Source organism: Amblyomma americanum, chromosome 7 (genome assembly GCF_052857255.1).
Source record: "Amblyomma americanum isolate KBUSLIRL-KWMA chromosome 7, ASM5285725v1, whole genome shotgun sequence".
NCBI lineage: Eukaryota > Metazoa > Arthropoda > Arachnida > Ixodida > Ixodidae > Amblyomma > Amblyomma americanum.
Window position 1 is genome coordinate 50,633,109 of NC_135503.1, and position 22,062 is coordinate 50,655,170.

The following is a 22,062-nucleotide window of genomic DNA, read 5'->3' on the forward strand; positions in this document are numbered from 1 at the left end:
ATTGCTTAGCATAATAATATTTTTTTTTCTTATTGCAGTAGGCGCGCCGGTAGCCGCCCTAGCGCCGGTCTTGTGCCTTTCGCCTCGCATTTTCAATCCCGGTGTGTTGTGATGGCTGAGGACGGCAGTTCGAAGGATGAGAAAATTCATCACAACTCTGAACGCGTGCCCGGTGCCACAGGAGATCAAATGCCGTCGAACGATTCAAGCTCCCCAGGGAGCCGTCAAAAGGCGTCCAGGGACGAATACATCGCGGCCCTAAACCAGTGGCTGTGGCAGTGCTACCACTGGCAATGCTTCACGGCCGCGCTGCCTTACGTTGCTCTGCAAGCTGCGAACCAAAACAGAACCGCCTACGAATCCGTTGACATCAACCGAAACCTTCCGAGAACTTTCATTGCGAACCAAAACTTGGTCGGCGGACAAAGAGTGCAGCGACCCAGGCTGGGTAACTAGCGCTTTTCCCCTTTCCAACGTTCGGTTGCACAGGGACATATATAATTGAACGAGTTGTGGCGGAGGCTTCGAACATTTTTCGCTGTGCCTTGTGACATTTCGTTGCACTAAACACCCTCCGCGTGCGTGCTAATCGTCCTAAGCTTATGCTGATTGGCTTTTAATAAAAACTGGGTAACGTGGCTCGCGCCCTTGTGTTTGTACAGGAAATGCTGTCCAGGTGGTAGACCTGCGTTTCATGATCGCCTACGCGTGCGTGTCAGTGCATCTATTTTTTCTCGCGCGGTGAAACGAGCACCGTTTTTGTCGTTCAGGACACGAGTTCAAACTACCACCTCTGTGGAAGCGATTTGCAGCAGAAGTGCTGGACTCGTTCATCTTGCTGTTCGTTAAGCTACTGGTCACGTATATCGCCGTCGACTTTTTTGACATCATGTAAGTGCCGTTTACATCGTTGATTACTTTAAGCGAAGTGCGGATCGACTACTGCTGACGTGCAAGGATTTTTGGGAAAATATTTTTCTTGCAGCTGCAATGCTTTCAGCTGTATAAAGGCATTGAGTGCTTGCTGTAAAATTATCTGAGAAGTTAAAGGGGACTTGGTATCTCTTAACATTTGTTGTCATATCCACTTTTTTAGAGATCTCGAGAAATATGATTTCGACTTACTTCGTGAGGATGCCCTCAATTATAAGCTGGCCTTGGAGGTTACATCAGAGATTGTGGTCCTGGAGGTCATCCACCGGATACTAGTCTGCCTATATGAGGTATTACTTCCTTTTTCATCTGTAAGAAATTCTTGAACATGCTTCTTCTTGAAAGACACGTCCAAGCAGGCTCATGCTCTTCTGCAAAAACCCTTGATGGGACAAAAGTTGCTCTACCCTTAATTTGTGCCCTGCTTTTTTGTGTGCTGTTATAATTGATAGGGGAAATGCACTTAATTCTACATGGCGTGATAATAGTTTAACTGTAATTACTAGAATGCTGCCTTATTTCTTGCACATGCAAGGACTTATCTTTTTGCATTAGTTTGTTGTCATAATTCTATTTCTGACTGCTATGCTATGCTATCTGCACAGATCACCAGGGAAGAGTGAAATTAAGAACAGGTTTCTACAAGTTGTGTTTAAAGACATGGCTCTAGACTTTCCGTATCATTTAGTTTGCAAATTTTATTTCTAGAACATGGGGAAGTATTTTGAAAGGAAATAACTTGAATTCAGTTGTGAATGTATAGTAAGATTGCCGTAATGCAGCTGTCAAATTTTCAGAGTGTAGGTCAAATTCCTCAGTAATGCTGTAAGCCTGTCAGCTCAGATGTTGTGCGCTGCTGAAGATTAGAAGAAAAATGATTTTGAGAGGACCTATTTACCCTCATCACTGTAACGCTTTCATAGTCTTGTGAAGAACTGACGCTGAGATGACATTTCGCTGTGGTGTGCCTGATGGTGTCCCGCAGACCATCTGCCTGCACAAGGGCGTGGACTCACCAGGTGGCAGGACACCAGGCAAGGGAGTCTTTGGCCTGAAGGTCGTCTCGTGCGCTAGCGTGGAAGAGATTGGTGGAAGCCGCATCCGAGTCTACCCGGCTGGAGACATTGGACTGGGCTGGTATGTTACTAGAAGCAGATGTCTCTTTGTCCTTGCCTATGAGTACAGCTGGTGTTCAAGCTGTCAAGGTGTAAGCCTGTATGTTTCATCTCATCAAAAACACCAGAAGAAGGAATTCTATAAATGGGTGTGCTAGATTTCACAAAATTGAGTCTAGGTGTTAATTTTCAGGAAGTGTTAAAAAGACAAAGATGAAGAATGGATTGAAATGACAAGTGGTTTGAACGAGAACATCTTCGACGGAACACCGCCTGGTTGGTGACTAGGTGTGTGCGAATATTCGAAAATTTCTAATAGCGAATTCAATATCCTATTTTATTATCAAAAAGTGTATTGTCAAAATTATTCAAAAGGAACCAAATATGTCCTTGACTTATTTAATAGTTTTCGAATAATCGGCAGGAGGTTCGAATAAGGCTCGCCATATTTTCTTCGACGACTGTTCCAATAATGGGCCACACCGACGTCGCGCACCATCTGTCCACGAAAAGTATGAATGGAATGAAGGGTTCTGCGCAGCGGCGCAATTAGTTTGTGTGCAGCTTCATAATGCTTGTACATGGCCCTAAGACTGGATGATGCAGCTGCAGGACTCTGGCAAATTCAGCAAAACCCTGCCTTTATGCTCGATCGCGGAGACCCTGGCTCATACGTAGGTACCACGAGTCTCATTTCCCACAGCGTGGCTCTAGTGCAGCCAGATACCCACAGGTTTCCTAATGGGTACAAGGTTTCCTCCAGCCTGGTGCTCGGCTTTTCTGGAGTGAAAGTGTTGGGAAAAGGGTCTTTGACCAAACCAAGCAAACGGTAATATTCCTATACCTATAACTTGACGGCCTTGGCGTTATCACAGTGACTTTGTGCTGTGACCCATTAGCGGAGATTAGTGCTATGTCTTTTAGCAGTTATAGCCTTAATGAGATTTAAACTTATAGCGCTGTACAGCAGTGCTACCATTGGCGCTTCAATGTTTTGCACAACTGCTCATTCTGTACGAATATTCGCACAGGTACCTAATATTGGTACTAATATTCGATTCGTGTTTGATTCAATTTTTAGCTACACTGTTCGTATTCAGTTCTGTTAGGAAAAGTACAATTCGCATGCCCCTAGAAATGACGCATGCACTTTCGATGCTGAGAACAACTCCATTAAATTTTTTCTGAGTAAAAATTGGGTCTGGATTTTTCTGGCTGTGTTGATGATGTCCGGCAGCGGAAAACATGTGTATAGCGAAAAAAACTTGCTTTTAAAAATTTTCCTGCTTTTCAATTCGAACTGCTGGTGGCTACATCAAAAAGGACTCCGTGATAGCAGTTTTGAAGTAATTGCAATGTAGCCTAGCCCCTGGGGTCTGCGCCCAAAAAAACAATGTCTGCGCACCACAGTTTGCTTGCAAAATCTTGGCGATGGCGACACCGATATTTCCTTTTTTTTTGTTATTCTTCAGCTTATATAAAGCACCGTTCAGTGAGAGTAGCGTGTGTTTGTCATTAACGCGTGTCAGTCTATCGATACTGGCTACCTTCACTTTGTCCTCAGTGTCCCGTTAATTTGCAAACAAGTTTTAAGGCAAAAGCCTTATATGCCTCATCAGCAATGAAGCCCGGCAACTGGGCCGCAAAACCGCGTTGCTTTTTGGTGAATAAGTGTAAACCTAGTGTATGCATTGCCTTACGACTGTATTCTAATGAGTAGGTGTGTAATTAGAAAGGAAGGGACAAATATAAATAAAAAATAAATGCTTTCACCTTCAAAGCATGTAAGCAGTCTTAAGTGCCCTCCGTAATTTGTTGTCAGCTAATTGGTGGGAGTTTCTCAACATCGCTTTTCGTTTGAACTGTTGTGGCTGCGGAAAATTCTGAACGCACTGAGGATTCCCCATGTTTCCATTTTAAGAACCTGTTGTTCCATTGGTGCATTTTTTAAAAAAAATTCAGGTGAAATATGTCTTTCCCCTTGTGGTTGTACTTATGGTTTGATATACCGGGTGCGGCAGGTATTTGAGAACAAAGTTATGTCCACGCGCAAACGGACACAGATACTGGGGAGAGATAGTTTAGGACCAGTTAACATTGTGTACAGGTAGCCATGCATGCAATGAGTTTTATTATTCAATTAAACCGCCAAGAGCAGCAACCACGGACTCCACATGGACTCCACTGACCATAGGCAGTGATGAAGTGAGTCTTCGGAACATTCGCCATTGCATCAACAATAGCGCCTCTTAGGGCTGCAATGGTGTTTTGTGGGTGTCTATTGGACTCCCTCTCAATCACGCCTCATACATAATAGTCCATTGGGTTAAGATCTGGGGGAGCTGGGAGGCCACATGTTTCGAGTGATATGGTCGTGGAGGTTTTCAGCCATCCCTTCTTGGGTTGTATGTGGGATGGTGCAGAGTCTTGTTGGAAAACATATGGCCTCCCACGTGCCACAGAAGTAATCCAAGGCTTCACAACCGTGTTCAGTACCTCAGTGTAAGCAACAGCATTGACCCTGCTACCTTGAAGAAAAAATATGTGGAGGCATCACATCTCCTTCAGTGCTCACAATGCCCAGGACCATCACTGATGCTGGAAAATATGTCCTCATCACGGTTGGGACTTCCTCAGGGCCTTGACACAGCCTCCAATCATTTCTGCGGTTGACCTTCTGGTCCTGGACGAGGTTTTTTTCATCAGAGAAAAACCACAGCATTCCAGGCTCCTTTGAGTGTTTCAGTTTGTTCAGGAGGCGCTTAGCTCTGATCAGGCGGTTCTCCTTGGTTATCTCGGACATAAACTGTCCTCTCTGCATAGCATAGGACTTGTAGCGAAGGTCCTCATGAACCACGCGTCTGACAGTGGCCTCGTCAACCTCCACCTCCTTGGCGATGGCTCTATCGACTTGCCAAGGTCTTCATCAATATTAGCTTGGACGCGACTGATGAATTCTAGCGTCCTAAGAGTGTCAAAACGCCGACAATGTCGTTTCCTTTGAGAAACTGCGTCCACATCACCATTGGCAGCCTCCACTTCTTTCCGAACTTTGAAGACGAATGATCGGGCAACCTTCAAGAATGTCGCAATCTCTGAATCGGGGTGTCCTGCAACCAACGACACTATGACAGCATGCCTCTTCGTTTCTCCAGTGAGCCGAAGCTCTGCCATGGTTACCTGCAGCGAAAAAATATTTTAGCTTTTGCGGAGGATACGGTGTCACCTATAATGTGTGCAATGCCTCGAGCAGGTCGATTCCGCAAAGCCGTTCTCAGATACATAGAGAGTAGCCATAAGTGTTGTGTGCTAGGTCGTAGGATGTTTACAGAGTGGCGCAAAGTCCTTCGATGCAAAAAGTAGCCAGAGCATCTATGGTGTATTTTTGTTTTGCTTGCTTTGCAGCACTTTTATCTAAGGCAAACAAGTTGGTTTTGTTGATGTAATATAAAACACAAAAACTTGACAGAACGTACCTAGTTATTAACACAATTTGCAGTACATTTTACTGTTTGTCCAATCATCAAGCTCCCGCCAAGTGATGTCATATCAACTGCAAAAAACCGCCACTGTATGATGACACCGTCAGCGTCATGAATTTGTTTTGGCGAGCTAATTAAAACATTAAAAACCGGAGTATATGCGGTATGACTGATGCTAATAGCATCACTATAACTCATTCTATGGAACCAAGAGGCAAAACAATGCACTGATTATGTGTTTCGGGGCCCCTTTAAGGCTGTCAGACTGAACTTTTACTCAGTTCTGGGGAGAATGTTGTAAATTGCTCTCTGTGGTTCGTGGTTGCATGAAGGTCAGATTTTCGCTGTGCGGAAATGGGCAAAAAGAAGCAAGTTGGGTTCATAGAGGGGCAACAGGAACTGCTTATTTTCTCATTTGTGTGGAGTAGATTCATTTTTAGAGCTCTTTTTTATGATGGAAGTGACACATTTTGCGTGTTTCTTTTTGTTGTCTGTCTGCTTATTTGCTAAATTTTTCCAGTCTTGGCTGGCATTTGCTAGTCCGTGTGGGGAAAAGCTTAGCAGAGTAGTGTGGTGAATTTTTTGTTCTTTGACTGGCTGGACAATCCTTTCCTTGAGGAGTGCGTGCCAGATGGCCAAATCATTCTGACAATGGAAACATTTGTGGCTGTAAGAATAACAGGTGCATTTTAATTTTTTTTACCACTGCTCTCCTTTTTTTTTTTCAGTTTCAAAGAACTCTTTAGTCTCATTTGTGTGCTAGACTGCCCCTCCACATGCATGCAATGTTTACGGCAGTGAAAACATATGGACTACAGACTTTCCTAGTTCTATCATTACTGTTCCCCCCCGCCTTCTCTCAATACCCCACCATTATGGTTTCGTGCAGCTGTTTATTCCATTTTTTTTTTTGTGCGCATCTTCTCCAGGGCCCTGCTGCGTTCCTTTGTCAAGAACTTCACAATGGCATTCCTCTTCCCAGCCTGCCTGACGATCTTTTGCTTCCAGCATGGCCGGGCAGCTTACGATGTTTTGTGCAACTGCATCGTTGTCGAAGAGCTGCCGCCGCAAAACGCCTAAGAAACATCGTTTCCTTGTCCAGCTCACCTGAAATGCCGCTTGCAGGACCTATATTTGCTAGAGCCACATTTTGACCTCTATTGTTAATGTATGTACATCAGCGAACAAGAGAAGATCCCGGCTTATTTTTTACACCTGAAACTTTGCCTGCTTGCTGTTTGGAAGACCGGTTTCATAAAGACAAACTGTTGATATTTTAGCAAAATGTTGTGAGACTTTGCAAAAGCACAGTCATAGCCGGTAGTCAGAAACACTGTGAAGTACGCCCTGACTAGAACATTTTTGAGCGAGACATTGTTCGCGGAATGGCAGTCTTGTTGCCTTTTTTTTTTTTCTCGCTACCTCATTTCGACTGACTGGTTCAGGTCTCATCCAGTCACCTGAGTTGTTGCAGTTAATTATACACCAAGCACAAAACTACGTTCCCCGCTGAGGGCAATGGCTCACTTCTGCCTGCATCTATTTCACAACTCCCAAAAGTGCCATGCAGCTGTCTGTTGCAAAGTAGGCCACAAGCATTGCTCACAGAAGTGTTTTCCACAGTAGCTTAGCTGAAAAGCTCTTACCTGTACTGCAACCAGCAGTTGTTGTTACATGTCTGCGCCATTTTCGTGCCAGTACTTCGGCCCGCACAATAGATGCCCGTTTTCTTTGTAGTTCTTGGTGGCATTAAAGGCGTCCACTTAAAGTGCTTGCTGTTAGGCCAGCGGCTCCTTTGTTTCAGTGCCGGTCAAATTGCTTGCTTAGCAATCAGACCTCCCCCCTTGGACGTGTCTACTTGTTTACTGGCATTGTGACACCACTTATAAGTAGCCGGGGCTTGTCATAGCTGCTGGCATGGCTGGCAGATGCTGACGGGTGCATAGATGCTGAAGGAGAATGTAAAAACTTGTTTGCCCTCTTCCTGTGCTATGTCAATGGTTATGGGCACTCTCTACCCCTTTCACTGCTCACGTAGAGCAAGTACTGAGGCAAGTGAATGGGAGAGTGAGAGAAAAAAAAATAATTTGGAGGGGCTTGATCTGCTGAAGCCAGCTCATCTGGCTGGCACTGGTTTCGAGGAGGTGCTGGTTAGGATCATTAGGTGTTGCCCTTAGATACATGCTGCTGTGTCCCGTCACTGTTGTTATCTTGGGACGTCTGTAATGTTTGTGTGTTGTGTGGCACACAGTTGTGCAGTAGTACGTAGCGATGCAGTGTTGGATAGAGCCATCCTTTCAACTGTGATTGCCTTGAAGTTTTGTGGTTGTGCAAAGGGTAGCATTCTCTGTGGGATAAATTGTGACAGAACGATTGTGTCAGTGCCATGGTTTCAGTTACTGGGAATTGAACCTTGTGCAGCGCATTCGTTTTGAAATAGTTGCGGGCTTTGCAAATGTAGCTAAATTATGCGGTGTTCTGCCATCAGCTTATTCCGACAACCTGGGTAGTGCTGTGGCATAGCTGGATAAATTTTCATGGCCTTCCTATACATGTCAGAGAAGTAAAGGCGTCAAATTTATGGCTTGCAATTTTTTTTTTTTTTGCTGTAGACACAGAGTACATAATTCAGGAGCACGCTGTATTATTCACCAATGCATCTTAAAGAATTTGATGTCAACTTCTTTGCTATAGTTTTAGATTTCCAAGACAGTGTCTCAGTAACATCTAACTGGAAAGACAGTATATCTCTCCACTACATGTGCAATAGAAAGGTACTCGTATGCTTTTGAACCCTCATTTCATGCATAATGCAGGTGCTACTCACAGTAGGCTCAGAAAGCCAACAAATTTCAGGATTTCATAGTTTAAAATCAAAATAATGTTTTATGCATTGCTTGCTTTTGATACTTGTCTGTAATACCTGCCTCTACAGTTCCTTGTTGGGTCGGAAAGCCTCCAAGCTTTTTGTGCCCTTAAATTCTTGTGTCCTTACTCCTTTTGGCTCCTCATGTTATGCTGCTCACATGAATGCATTAAGGTTGATTGGCTAATAAGCCTCTTTTGATTATCACTCATTTGAGGGCTTTTTATAAACACTGCGTGTGCAGGCAGTTGTAAGGGGACCATTTAGAGCAGACAGGAATCATGTTTGCTACTGTAAAGCGCATCATAGTTGGTGCGATGGGCACCCATGGGAACACAGAATTTAAGAATGTGATTAATAAATTCAGCATTAACGTTTTTATGCTTTGAATATGGAAGTAGTGAGGCTGGTTTCTTGTCTTTGCTGTTTCTGCTTATTTTGCTGCTGCTTATTTCTTCACTAAATTTGAGAATGAGTTTGGATATTATATGCCAAGAGAAAATCTAGTAAGAAAGCAGAAAAAAAACTGCTACAAGTATGGAGTAATCAATGAATGAGTGCTCAAACTTTGTTCTCTCTTATATTGTCTACGACTGCACATGTGTGTTGACCTTTTGAATATGGTTGTTTAGTGTGATGGCCCTACTGATCGGTACTTTCAGTTACTACTTCTGTTCAAAATACTTTCAGTTACTACTTCTGTTCAAAACACTGGGTGATGGCCAGGTGATGAAATCAGCAATGTGCATGTGCTGTGCATGTTTTTTCGGTGCTGGTTTATTTCGTTGCCACAGCACAGTGGTATTTCATACTGTAGTCGGATACAACTTTAAGTCTGCAATGAAGTTCTGTCCACATTCAGGACCATCGCACAGAAGTCCTACACGACAAAAAAGTAGTCCGTTGTAAAACTTTTCTTGTCACCTAAACAAGAAGCTAACCACCAGGTGAAATTATAAGCTCAAGAATTTTGATGCCTTTAGCTTGTTTAACGCAGCCAAACATTAGAAGCTGATCCTGTTTGCTGTTTCAATATGGTCGGCAGAGTAATACAGGATGCCACGGATCATGGCTCATTGTTATCACCTGCTGTTTCCTTTAAATTGTATCCTACTATAGATGGCTTGCCCGCCCTCCCACTTTTATTAAAAAAATCACCTTCTGGCCCAAATTTTGACATTAGTCGATTGTCTTTGTGTGGACCTTTAGTTGGAATTGGCACATTTTAATGTGATAGTGCCGATTTGTAGTTTTATATTTATTGAAAGGCACCTTTTCAGACAAAATGTAACTATGCCAAGGAAACTCTGCCGTTGAAAGGCTGCACTGTGGAAGGGTTAGATCTCTGTTGGCCGAAAAACAGGATCAAGGCCATTAGAAGATACCAGGGAGTTTGTTATTTAGAACAACAAACAGTGGTTCCTTTGCTCACAAAGCTATTCTCATGTTCACTCATTGAAGCCTGTAGCAGCTCCGTGCACTAAATGCCTTACTGGTTGGAAATGAGGTTGGACAGAGCCCATATCTTATTCCAGACAGCAGAGAACTCCGCTAGTATGATTGTGCATCTTTTCATGTGCACCATATAAAGGAGGCCTGAAGCACTTCATGCCGGCCCTTTCCAGTCTTTCAGTCCCTGCCCATCCTGATACAAACAATAGTGTTGCCACTGTGAGGGATTCTGGACCTCTTGAAAGTTACACATCCATATCATAGGTACCAAGAGAGGAAAAACTGTATTAGCTCTGCAGTATGGTAACCTGCCCGTGCTTAAACTCGGTTGTACTTAGATATGTGAAATGCAGTTATGGTGTTATTTTCAGACAAGACCGCTGTGATGGCTGATTACTTGCCTTGATGTGAGGGTGTGTAGTGAAGTACTACATTGAGAAGTTTGGCATGTGTTGCAGGCATTTCAAACTGAAGAAAGCAGTGTCTGTCAAGCCATACTTCAGATGGTTTTACATGAAAAAAACATTGCCGTGCTGTTGGTTCTCTGTGTAGAAACAAAGTTGACTAGGCATACATATTCGGAAGCTTGATCACTTATGTCTTTAGACTTGATTAAATGTCGCAGACAAATTAATGACAATCCAGCAGTTTTTTTGGTGGCACACTTTGTTCACTGAAACGACAGGCTGTACATTCTCCATGAGCTTTATTTTCACAGCGTGCACACAAAACATGCACAATGTGTGAGATTGCTTATTGCTTGAGAGAAAAGGGGTTTTCAGCTGGAGAAGGAACAGCAATGAACATTTTACATCTCAAAACAGGAGCATCATTTTGTTGCACATTTTGCTGTAAAATAAAATATTCTTTGATGTGAACTGAAATTTCCTCGTTTCAGGACTGTGAGGTGCAAATGCCTCTCTGGAGTCCATAAAGTACTTCTCTACAGTAAAAACTAAAAATAATGTACATACATGTGTGGATTTCTGTGTCATCTCCCCATGTGAAAACTTACACGTGATCCGGAGTAAAAAAAAAGCAGTACATTCTATGGTTGTGAGCAAAGAAAAACATGTAGCCTTCCACAAATTCATTGTACCTTTGGGCATGTGTTCTACCCTTGGAACACTGAAATATATGTGAACGATATGCATCTCAGTATATGTTGTGTGTTCCCTTTCATACCCTCGTGCACTCGTTAAAGCACACGTCTAAAATGCACAAACCCATTGTAATTGTGACAGTTCTGCAGTGCTAGATAGAATATTTTGTCACAAAAGTGTTGCGGCACTACGCTTCATGTTGCACAGGTCCTCATTTGCATTTCAGAAAAAGGAAGCACTGACTACACCGCTGTATTCAAGATGTGCCTGCCAGTACATGTAGTTGGCTGCACTTATGCTCTTCGTATCACTGTAGCAGAGAGAGAGGGAAACGTCGTTCAGCAATGTAGCAGCTTTCATTGGAGGCTAATAGCACCTGGTTACCTCCACATGCATCGGAAGCATTGGCCAATGCTTGCAACTATTCCGACTTAACCAGCCAATATTTGAGTGTTTGATAAGCATGCAGCCGAAACCCTGAGGCAACCTCCAGCTCTGATCCGGTATAAGGATTCCTTTTTGATTTGCATCCAGTTGTCCTCTCCGATTGGCTGAAATGATGCAATTGCCCACATTCTCTATTGGCTCAAGCACAGTGATGACATGGTGTTGGTTTGGCCAATCACAAAGGGCATAAGGAAGAGAATCGAGGAGGAATTATACTGGCGTTGGTTTATAACAATTGGCAAAATGTTTGATATAAGGACAAATGATATTTGTCAGGTTCTTAATTTGGTTGAGCTGATTTTCCTGATTTGCCCAAAATGCGAGAACACTCCATTAATTTGCTGCAAATGTCTTGTGGAAAAAGCCTTATCCTATGTAAATACGCTTTACTTATGGCTGTTGACTACCAATGGCATTTGCTTTGACCTCTAAGTAATGGTATAAATTGACTGCAGTTGCAGAGGTAGTCTATGCAATGCCCCAGAAGCTAGGCAGAAAGTAATGAAAGGATGCTGCCCGTGATGACCTAAATTCCTTAATAATCCAGTGTTTCTAGAGGCTTGAATGCAACTTGAGGATCTGGGAGTAACCTGAGGCAGGTATGTTTTTATGACAACACATGAGTTTGCACAGCTAAGACAGTAAATAACGCAGAACGGATAAGACCAATTCGAGTGAGCAAAAGCACACCTTTTTGCAGTGCTGTGTCTACCTTTTGTAGTTTTGTACTCGAGCAGTTTCACTTTAAACAGCTGTTCAGACACACCTGGCTTGTGGTGTTGGACAAATTACTCAAGCCAAACTGTGCCTCCTTTGAATTTAACATTTTAAAGAGGGGCTGCTGAACTCCATTTCATTAAATAATAAATTGAAATAAAGATGCCGAATGGTAAGTGTCCTGTGTAATGAAAGTATGACAAAATCCTCGCTTTCTTTCTAAACTTAAATGCGTGCAATCAAGGGTGCTTGACATGATCACTTACGCATTTGTGTATTAGTAGTGCTATTATTATCACCCACTTCAGTAATATATAGAAAAAATGTGGACTCAAGTGTGCTTGTAGTGCATGCCTCGGAAACAAAAATGTTTTGTCTATTTTGCTGTCTGGGTGAAATCTCTCTTTATTCCTGTGGCATTTTGATTAAACATGCAAATTCAGTAAGGTAATGCATGTTCCAGTCGGAAATCTGGACCGGGATGTGACAATGCTATTCGGATTCCATTCTATATTTGTTTTCCCCGCTCATTGTCGTTAGCCAAGCAATGCCACCCACTGTATTCGCTCTCTGCAACTAGCTCAGCTCCAGCAATAGCGACAGCAGGGTGTTGCTTGAGCCATTCATAGAGCGGGAAAAGAAAAAATAAGATTGAATCAGAATAGAATTGTTATGCAAAACCAGCCATGCCATGGGATCGTGTTATTGCACTATCACAGAATACATGAAATAAGGTACGCATCAACTGTCACATTGACAGTCGTGGGAAAGTTAACGAAAGCAAACGAGGGTGTGGTGGTGAAAGTATGCTCTCTGTACTTAGCTTGGTTTGTGACCTGAGCAAAACGACAAAGCATCCAAGTGCAGGCTGTTGAAACCTGCTTGTACACATCCATAATGCTTCTTATGTACAGCTTAAAATTTCGGAGATCCAGGTCCTTGTCCGTACTCCAGGCGTGCCGGAAGTGTCCGAAGCGCATTTCCAAGTCTACAAAAAAAATAGCAGGGCAGCAAGGATATTACATTGAGATATTCAGCACACATACACGCACACATATGCCCCACACACACACTGAAAAGTATGGTGCCTTAGTGTGCTCCTGTTGTAAACAAGATGCACACTTTGACATGCCTCTACTGTGCCAGCGAACTAAAACAGTAAAAAGGTAGACGCAGGCGTCAGGCCTCGCCTTCACTGCTTCATTATATGATTCGTTAAGATGTCACATATGTTGTGTATCATCAAGCCAAGAAATGTACAGGGATTCATTAAAGTGTGTGAGCTTGAAGTGCAATGATGTGCTAGCTTGAGCTGGTTGGTGCATCATTCTTTGAGCCAGTCAGAAACAATGCTGAGATGGGACAGCTTAAAGAGACACACAGTGCTGAATGTCAGCATATATCAGTGCACGTGTATGTCATCTTAAGTAGCCTCATCTGATTGTGTTCTGGACTTGCTCAAAGCTTCAAGTGCTCTAGGAATCCTGTCAAAAATCCCAGAGGGTGTGCAGCTCTGCTCTACTTCAAAACTGTGGCAACAGATGCAGACAGCAAACATACTTTTAATTTCACGCACACGACACAAATGCATTATCAGTTATTTAATTGACAGAGTAACTTTTTATTTTTATTTTTCCGAAAATTCGTCACGGCGGTTGCTCAAATAATGTGAATGCAGTAAAAAAAGCGCGTGTCTTCATTCATGTAAACATTTTCTAGTCAAATAGTACAAACCTTGTTAGCATCAAACTACTTTCATGTGTCTAAACCAAGAATGCCATTTATATGTCTTAGCATATCTGTTGGTCTTGTGATATAAACCTGCAGTGTCCTGAAGGCATTAATGGTTACCCCATGCTTGATGGCAAGCATGACAGGTCAGTTCGAATGTACAGAGCATCCCATGCACTACTGAAGAGATTGAAAAACAATACATCTAGCACAGACAAAAGAACATTCCTCATAAATCACTGAGCACTGGTAGCATTTATGGAGCCTTATCTAACTCTGAGCATAGTGGAGGTTCAACAGCGCAAACACACAAAGACCAAGTAAGAGAATGAGACGCACAAAGTTCAGCGCTGGTTTGTGTGTCTCGTTCTCTTACTTGGTCTGTGTGTGTTTGCGCTATTGAACCTCCACTATGCATCAACACCAACTAGCCCAATCTGCAGTTCTTCTACAGTTCTTCTACTCTGAGCCATTACAAAAAAAAAAAAACCTGATGGAGTGGAGAATTTATGCAAGGGTTTAAAACTTAGGCTAGTAGGCAAATAGCAGACGATTATGCCAGCACTGCAAGCTCGAGAAGGCATGCAAACAAAATCTAGCTGTCAGAAGTGCCAGAAAGAGAAGTAGCTGCCTTGACTGCTACTTTCATTTAACTTTCAGCAGACAGGTGCATGCAGACGTAGGGCGTGCTCATGCGTACGGTCAAGCTGACTTAATAGGAGAGCGCTGTCGCGACAGACTATCGGGCAGGTTCGCCGTGGCTACGAGCTACACCGCTGTTAATGCCGAAGTCAGCGTTGCTGACTCGATCGCGTATGCTAGAGGCTGAGGCCACAGCATGTGGTCATGTTTTTCCGGCTGAAATGATCGTACGCATACGACATGTGCATATGTGAGCCTTCCGCGGCTGATGCTATCTGTTTTGTGGGCAGATTGCATGGCAGCTAGGAAGATCTAAGTGCGCCTCAGGCTGCGCTCTTAACAACAGAACAATAAACTGTTGTTCGAAAGAATAGTAATATGGTGCCTAGAATATATTCTAGGCACTATAGTAGTAGATTTCGTTCCTTTGTAGTCGAAAAGAAACAAAAATCAGTAGATTTGGCAGACTTATCTAAAAACGTTAGTTCTCATTGAGTCTGTAAATTAAAAAAATAATCAGTAGATTTACTGATAAATCAGTAGCAGTGGCAACAATTAAATGCTAGCCACGCATCGCACGCAAGCAGCATCGTCTTTGTTTAAGGAATGGTTTAAGCCATAGAGCTATTATACCATTTAAGCAGCCGAACCATAGAGAAACACACGTACGATTTCCCGTAAGTATGTTTATGGCGGAACCGGATAGCGCAAGAGCAAAACTTCCTGTTGCGTCAAGTCACGTGTTTGTCGTGGATTCGCTGATATTCTTGTCCACGTTCTTGTCCGCGCGAACCAACAAAGATGTCAATATCCGCCAATGGACGTTGCACCCTCATGAGTTTTTGCCACTAAATGTATTTACGACCACCTCTCTGACAATTGCGAAAGCCTGCATGCGTGTGCTTGACCCAAGGACGAAAAAGGCGCTCACAGTGCGAGTTGTCACCAGGGGCGTAGCCGGGGGGTGGCTTATGGGGCTTCAGCTCAGTGGTTATAGGGCGCTCGACTACTGATCTGAAGTTCCCAGGTTCGAACCCGACCGCGGCGGCTGCATTTTTATGGAGGCAAAACGCTAAGGCGCCCGTGCATGTGCTGTGCGACGTCAGTGCACGTTAAAGATCCCCAGGTGGTCGAAATTATTCCGGAGCCCTCCATTACGGCACCTCTTCCTTTCTTCTTTCACTCCCTCTTTTATCTCTTCCCTTACGGTGCGGTTCAGGTGTCCACCGATATATGAGAGATACTGCGCCATTCCCCAAAACCAATTATTATTATTATTAAGGACATATATCTATATATATACCCCCGCGAGGCGACACCCCCTCTCCCTCTACTCCAGCGGAGCACATCTGGTGGAGCGAGCGGCGACGTCGACGCCCTCTGTTGGAGCGCGGCTGCGGCGCTGCTAGGCAACACCACGGCATACGGCTGAAGTGCGACCACGCGACGAGCCGAGCTGGCTGCCTGGCGTAGTGTTGCTTTCGCAACAAAACACACGCGCACAGCACTAAGTTGACTACAACTGGAGTGGGGTGTCCAGTTGTTAATCGTCAGTGAGCTGACGCAGGCCTGCAAAGCCGAGCGTCGGCTTTACCCCCCACCCCATCCCTCCCTGGTTCATCTTTCTCTGCCACCACCCCAAAGCCACTCTCGACCATATCCTTTTCCTCTGCCCGGCGGATCCTCCCCCCGCGGGGCCTGGAGCACCTTACCACATGGGAGACCCTGCTGCGCTCCGAGGACACGCCCAAGCAAGCCATCGCCGCAGGCCGAGCTGCCAGCGTCACGAGCCTCCAGGACATGACCGCTTGAGTGCGGGGGTCTAAGGACCTGCTTGTCCTAAACTCCCTTGTTTTAAATGAAGTTTTCACCCCGACTTAAATCGAGCGCAACCACCATGCTCCGCAGGTTGCAGACGTATTCGATCCTTAGCCATTCTGGATTATCACTCATCACAGACAGGGAATACGACCCCGCCTGCCAAAATTGTAACCAGGTAGAAATAGCCACCCAGGCGCATATCCTCTGGGTTTGCGCGGGAAACCTACCCCCACGAACCTTACTGCCAGCTCCCTCCCAAGAGAGATGGAACCAACTCCTTAGAAGGCCAGACAAGACCATCCAAAATTGGTTCTTGGGGAAAGGAAATGGCGCAGTATCTGTCTCATATTGGCGGACACCTGAACCGCGCAGTAAGGGAAGGGATAAACGTTTGGTTTGGCTTATATGGGTTTAACGTCCCAAAGCGACTCAGGATATGAGAGCCGCCGTGGTGAAGGGCTCCGGAAATTTCGACCACCTGGGGTTCTTTAACGTGCACTGACACCGCACAGTACACGGGCCTCTAGAATTTCGACTCCATCGAAATTCGACCGCCGCGGCCGGGATCGAACCCGCGTCTTTCGGGCCAGCAGCCGAGCGCCATAACCACGCAGTCACCGCGGCGGCTTTGGAAGGGATAAAGGAGGGACTAAGAGAAGAAAGGAAGAAAGAGGTGCCGTAGTGGAGGGCTCCGGAATAATCTCGACCACCTGGGGATCTTTAATGTGCACTGACATCGCACAGCACACGGGCGGCTTTTGCGCTTCGACTCCATCGAAACGCGACCGCCGCGGTCGAGTTCGAACCCGGGCACTCCGCATCAGTAGTCGAGCGCCCTAACCACTGAGCCACCGCGGCGGGTAATACCTTCCAATTGCCACTTATTTCGTGGCTCAGGAAGCCGCCCCCACCTGGGGGCCACACCAACCCCAGCTGCCATAAATCCCGACATTCTATGGAAATAAAGTTTTCTCTTGCTCTCTCTCTCTCGCGGCGACTGAGTGACATCATAGCTGTCACGTGGTTTCTCCTCGGTTCAAGGTCAATGTTCAAGGTTTCACCTGGGTTTAAGGCAAAGAAGTTACGGAGGGGAGTAGTAAAGCTTTCGTTTTAAAATTTGCCGTGGTTTAAGTCCGCTTAAACAGATGTGTGATGTGCGAAGGGGAGACGAAGACTCGCCTACCTGTTACCGTAGATGGAGGACGCATAGTTGGCCGGCCTGAGCGACCCGGCGTACGCCGCCTCGTTGGACGCTGGGAATGCCGAGGACGGAGTCGGCGAGTAGGTATTGGCAGCGGGCCGGCCGAAGCTCGCCGCCTCGTACTGCTGCTGCTGCTGGTGCTGTTGCAGCTGGTGCTGGTGCACCTGCCGGGCCTGCTGCTGGTGTTGCACCAGCTGCGGCACGGGCTGGTGGGCGCCAGAGGGCGCGCCGTTGGGACTCTGTGCCACGGTCGCGTACTTCGCGATCTTCGCGTCCGGGTCCTCGTAGTCGTCATCCGTGTTGGACTCTGTCGACCGGAAAAATAAGAAAACGGAATTAGCAAAAAAAAGTAAACAAGGCATGAGAAGAGCGCAGTGAGCGTGTCTGTAAAACCAGCACGACATTAACGTGGCGCGCCCCGAAGTGGATGCTTGAAAGTTGACCTTTATCGATTAACTACTAATCACACGCGCAACCTGTACACATTTCTTATTGTGTAAATAGTTTGTGTATATTACACCTCCTCCTATCCTCTCTTCCTGTCCCCTTACCTCTCTCATTTCATTTCTCCATTCCGCATGCTATCCTTTATTTCGATGATTTGGGCCAGCTGTCCCAGCTCAGATGCTTCAGTATCGATGACAGTTGCCGGGGCTAGCAAAAATCTTATCCTTCCTTTTTATTGTTATTTTAATAAACCACTACTACTATCGATTAACAAACGCGTTTTTAGGCTGCACTTGCTGAAAATGTAGCTGATCGGCACCAGCAATTTTGGCAAGCACACTGAGGTGGAAGCCAAGTTTAAATTGCGGATCTCTGAGTCTAGGCCAAGCCGCCATTCAATTCCAAACGGTGACGATCAAGGAGTCGTTTTCCCTTTCGCCCTCACGAGTTCGAGGGGAAAATAAGTGCTTGATTTTTAACTTCCAATTTTCTCGGCAGTACTATAGTCGGACACAACTCGAGAACGCAGCAGCTTTTCCCTGTCAAAATACTCCCTTCAAGCCAATGGCGTCGGCCGATTCTTATGACCCTTACTGTGTGACGAAACAGTGAATGATAGATGAAAGGGGATAATCCCTTCCCTCTATGTACTGGAATAGACTCCTCTCTCCATCGTGGCGCCGCTCCCTGCATTGTCACGCTAGCAGGGTCTTGAGAATCGGCCGACATCATTGTCTGGAAGGGGGTTCTTTGACAGGGGAAAGACGCTGCGTTCTTGAATTGCACCCGACTATAGTACTTTTGCTGTCGAGATAACGTCAACATAGCCAGGTCGAGAGAGAGTGGCATAGAATCGATATTTTTAGTGACAGAAATTGAATGGAATTGTGTTCAGTGTGCGTTTAATTTCCACGGACATCACCTGGGGCTCCTCGAGTTCCCACTGAAGTTCAAACACTACCGTATTTACCCGAATGTGGGGTAACCACGAATGCAACGCGCGAGCTACCTTTGTCGGCGCAGAACAGAAGTAAAATGGTCCAATTATTCAATAATATTGAATATCACGGTGCCTCTAGGTTTATAGGTAGATGACTAATCCCCGTGGACACAAATGAGGCATAGATATCGACTTCAGCTTCGACATGGGACTGTGACTCACGACCGCATTCAGAGTCTGAATAGCAAGAAGAAAAAAATGTTCAGTTCGGAGTACTGCCGGAGTTACTGTTGCAGTTACTGCCAAACGTATTGCCGTTTCCAGCGGAGGTCTTGGGCACAGCCTCAGATCACTAAGGAAAATGGACATAGGTCAGCGCCATGTTTCGTGTCTACAAGTCCGCACTTCACTTGGGATCGATTTAGCAGATAGCTGTATAAAGGAGGAGAGAGGAAAATACAGTGAAGAAAAAAAATAAAGGCAACAACAGCCACACAGAAAAAACCACTGCAACCTTATGCAGGGTGGCAAGAGGCCTATGCATGCACTCGATTGATATTTAAGAGATAGTGAGCTTTCTTAGATCTTATGCTCACAAACATAAGAACCCCACGGAAAACAGCTTTCTAAGGAGGCAGTACCTTTGACAGTCACCAGGTGTGACTTTCTATAAAGCAGCAGGTGCATGAAACTTGGATGAGATCTGTTGCATTCATATCGTTGAGGATAGTAGTAGGATAATATCAATTTATGGCTTAAAATATTTAGTTCAATAGAAATGACCGCAAACCACAAAATTAGGAAAGCTGGAGTGCAGAGTCCTTTTGCAGCTGCGTGAAAAATAATACATGTTTGAATTACAAAAAATGACATCCGTTAAACCGTTTAAAGAGTGCAAAAATGTGATCCCATATAACATGATGCCTGCAGTGGCCCTGAAGTTTAAAAATGTTCCAGCTAAGAAGCAATCGTCAGACGTATGCTGCTGTCGAAGATGCCAGTATGTTTAGATTTCTTTCTCCCTTTTTACACTTTAAATGCCGAAATAAAAGCAGTCTTTTACAGTCGACATACCGTATACACCGGACTAAGAGCCGCAAACGTGTGTGACCCGTTCCCCCCAACATCGGTGAATAATTTGGAAAAAAAAATCTGTGAAGAATTTCACGTGCGTATAAATTTCTTTGCGCGGTACACTCTCCATGGAGTTGCCAGGTGACGACAGCTGCCTGCTGCTATCATCAGCATGCACTGCATTGCAGCTATGTGCCATTTAAAGGAGAATTCAGACGCTTGTACACTGTGAACAAAAAACACCCACGTGGGAGTAAATGCCTTGTCCTTTAGCGCACACTTAAAAGGAGGTTATATTTACTCCATATAAATAGAGTACTATATTTACTTCCTTACACAAGGGAGGTATTTCCGAGTATAAGGGAGTAAATTTTTTACTAACCACAGAAATGGAGCCCGAAAATTGCGCCATGTTTATATATCCTCATTCAGGCTCATTCTTACAGCATTGCCAGCGGCGGAAATGGGCGGTAGCTGCGGGGGTCGCCGGCAATCCAACTTGGGAAACTTCGCTGCCCTACTGTGACCCCGCGTCGCGCGTTCTTTTCGCCGTCTGCAAGCCCAGCGGCGGCGTAGGCGGAGGCAGCAGGAGTCGTCTGCTTTGGCTGTACGAGTTCGTTTGGGTTGCTATGCTTGTAGATTAAGGGGTGTAGCATTAGACTCAATAGTTCAAAACTGAAAAGGAGTCGCGGAATAGTTTTCAACGTCATGCACCCGCTATATTTGACTAAAAACCAGAGCGGAATAAGTTGTAAATGAAAACACACCTGAAAGTAGTTTAGTATGGCAGTGGTTGCTTTCATATTCACTTCTATAAGGCTTGGCTTTTCAATATGACTGAGGAAAAATGCAGCCTCATCAGCTCTATCAAGAGCTAAGCGTTGAAACTATGTTCTATCAGAGTTCATGCAACGACGCACTATAATCTGCTGCAACAAACCGCGAGAACCACACTGCATAAAGCTGCGAGAAATAGGCCTAAGCGGGGGCTGTAACGGGGTGGCGTCGCAAACAATGGTGAGGTCTGGCAAAAGCACAGGATGCTTCACAAGAACAGTTCAGTTATTTAGCTCACTGTAGCGAAAACTGCGACAAGCCTATATCTTCTACCGCGGCAGGCGACCGTGAAGGAGCAGAAGTGAGCAGAGATCCAGCGACGACGGTAACCAAGGGGTCGTCACTCACCGCCATTATCAGACGACTGACCATTAGCAGACGAGACGCTATAGGTGACGGTGCGGATGGCGCAAAATGGTGTTTTTTTTTTACTCCGTTGTGTGCCTGGGGCGCATTGAGACCAAGAAACTCCATATAAAAATTGGAGTTATAAGGAGGATAATCCTCCTTAATGCCCCATTATTGAGTGCAGAAAGTAAAACAGGTCATTTAGCACATTTTTACTCCATATTGATGGAGTAAATGTTTCCGCATGTGGATTAAAGGGTGACGCCAACCATTTAAACTCCCATTTGGGTTGATTTTTGTTTACAGTGAACGGCTTCACTTTCACGTGACTTTACAACCATGTAAACATTACGCTGCGAATTTCTAGACTTGCAATTTCCGTAGTATGTCCATAAAAACGCCGGTCCTTTCTCAAACACTGTCTTTCTCAGGCGGTATAGCTTTTTTTTTTAAACGAAGGAAATGTTATTAAATATTATCGAGGTACCCGCACGGTACAGCGATAACATTTAATAAGGAGTGTTTTGTGCATTCATATCAAAGAATCGCCACTGAAATCTGCATGCTCACCGTAGCGAATAAAACGGCAGTTAGACATGGCACGCCCGCATGTATGCCAGTTACAAGAATGATGAAAAATGTCTCGTCTTATTTGGCTGTCATGTAGTCTCGGCTTATGTGCAGACGGCACCGCGTTGTTTGGAACAAGCATTGTCACGTGACCACGGCTGTCAGAGACCCACGAAAGCAGTGAAAGCAATTACCCTGGCGCGTTTACCCTCGCCAGAGTAGATTTCAGCGAAATAAATGTGAAGATAAAAAAAAAACTAGTGTATCTAAAGAGACACTGGGGACACTGCATTTAATTATTGTTGTCAGTGAAAATTGATTTCTGGCTCTTTCTGG

At 44.9% G+C, this 22,062-nt stretch overlaps 2 protein-coding genes across 2 annotated transcripts in view; one reads left to right on the forward strand and one right to left on the reverse strand.

The window, feature by feature from the left end:
- The first annotated feature begins 70 nt into the window (after positions 1-70).
- Positions 71-11,009, forward strand: LOC144099090 (protein FAM8A1). Its single transcript, XM_077632174.1, has 5 exons — positions 71-448; positions 771-891; positions 1,097-1,223; positions 1,919-2,070; positions 6,460-11,009. The coding sequence occupies exons 1-5, from the start codon at positions 112-114 to the stop codon at positions 6,608-6,610; spliced, it is 888 nt and encodes a 295-aa protein (XP_077488300.1). The 5' UTR covers positions 71-111; the 3' UTR covers positions 6,611-11,009.
- LOC144099089 (aquaporin AQPAe.a-like) overlaps positions 10,538-22,062 on the reverse strand; it is a 160,680-nt gene continuing 149,155 nt past the window's right edge. The window contains exons 5-6 of the mRNA XM_077632173.1: positions 17,493-17,817; positions 10,538-13,103 (exon numbers count right to left, since the gene is read on the reverse strand). Coding sequence (XP_077488299.1) covers positions 13,031-13,103; positions 17,493-17,817 — 398 coding nt within the window. The 3' untranslated portion in view covers positions 10,538-13,030. The remainder of the gene's footprint in view (positions 13,104-17,492; positions 17,818-22,062) is intronic.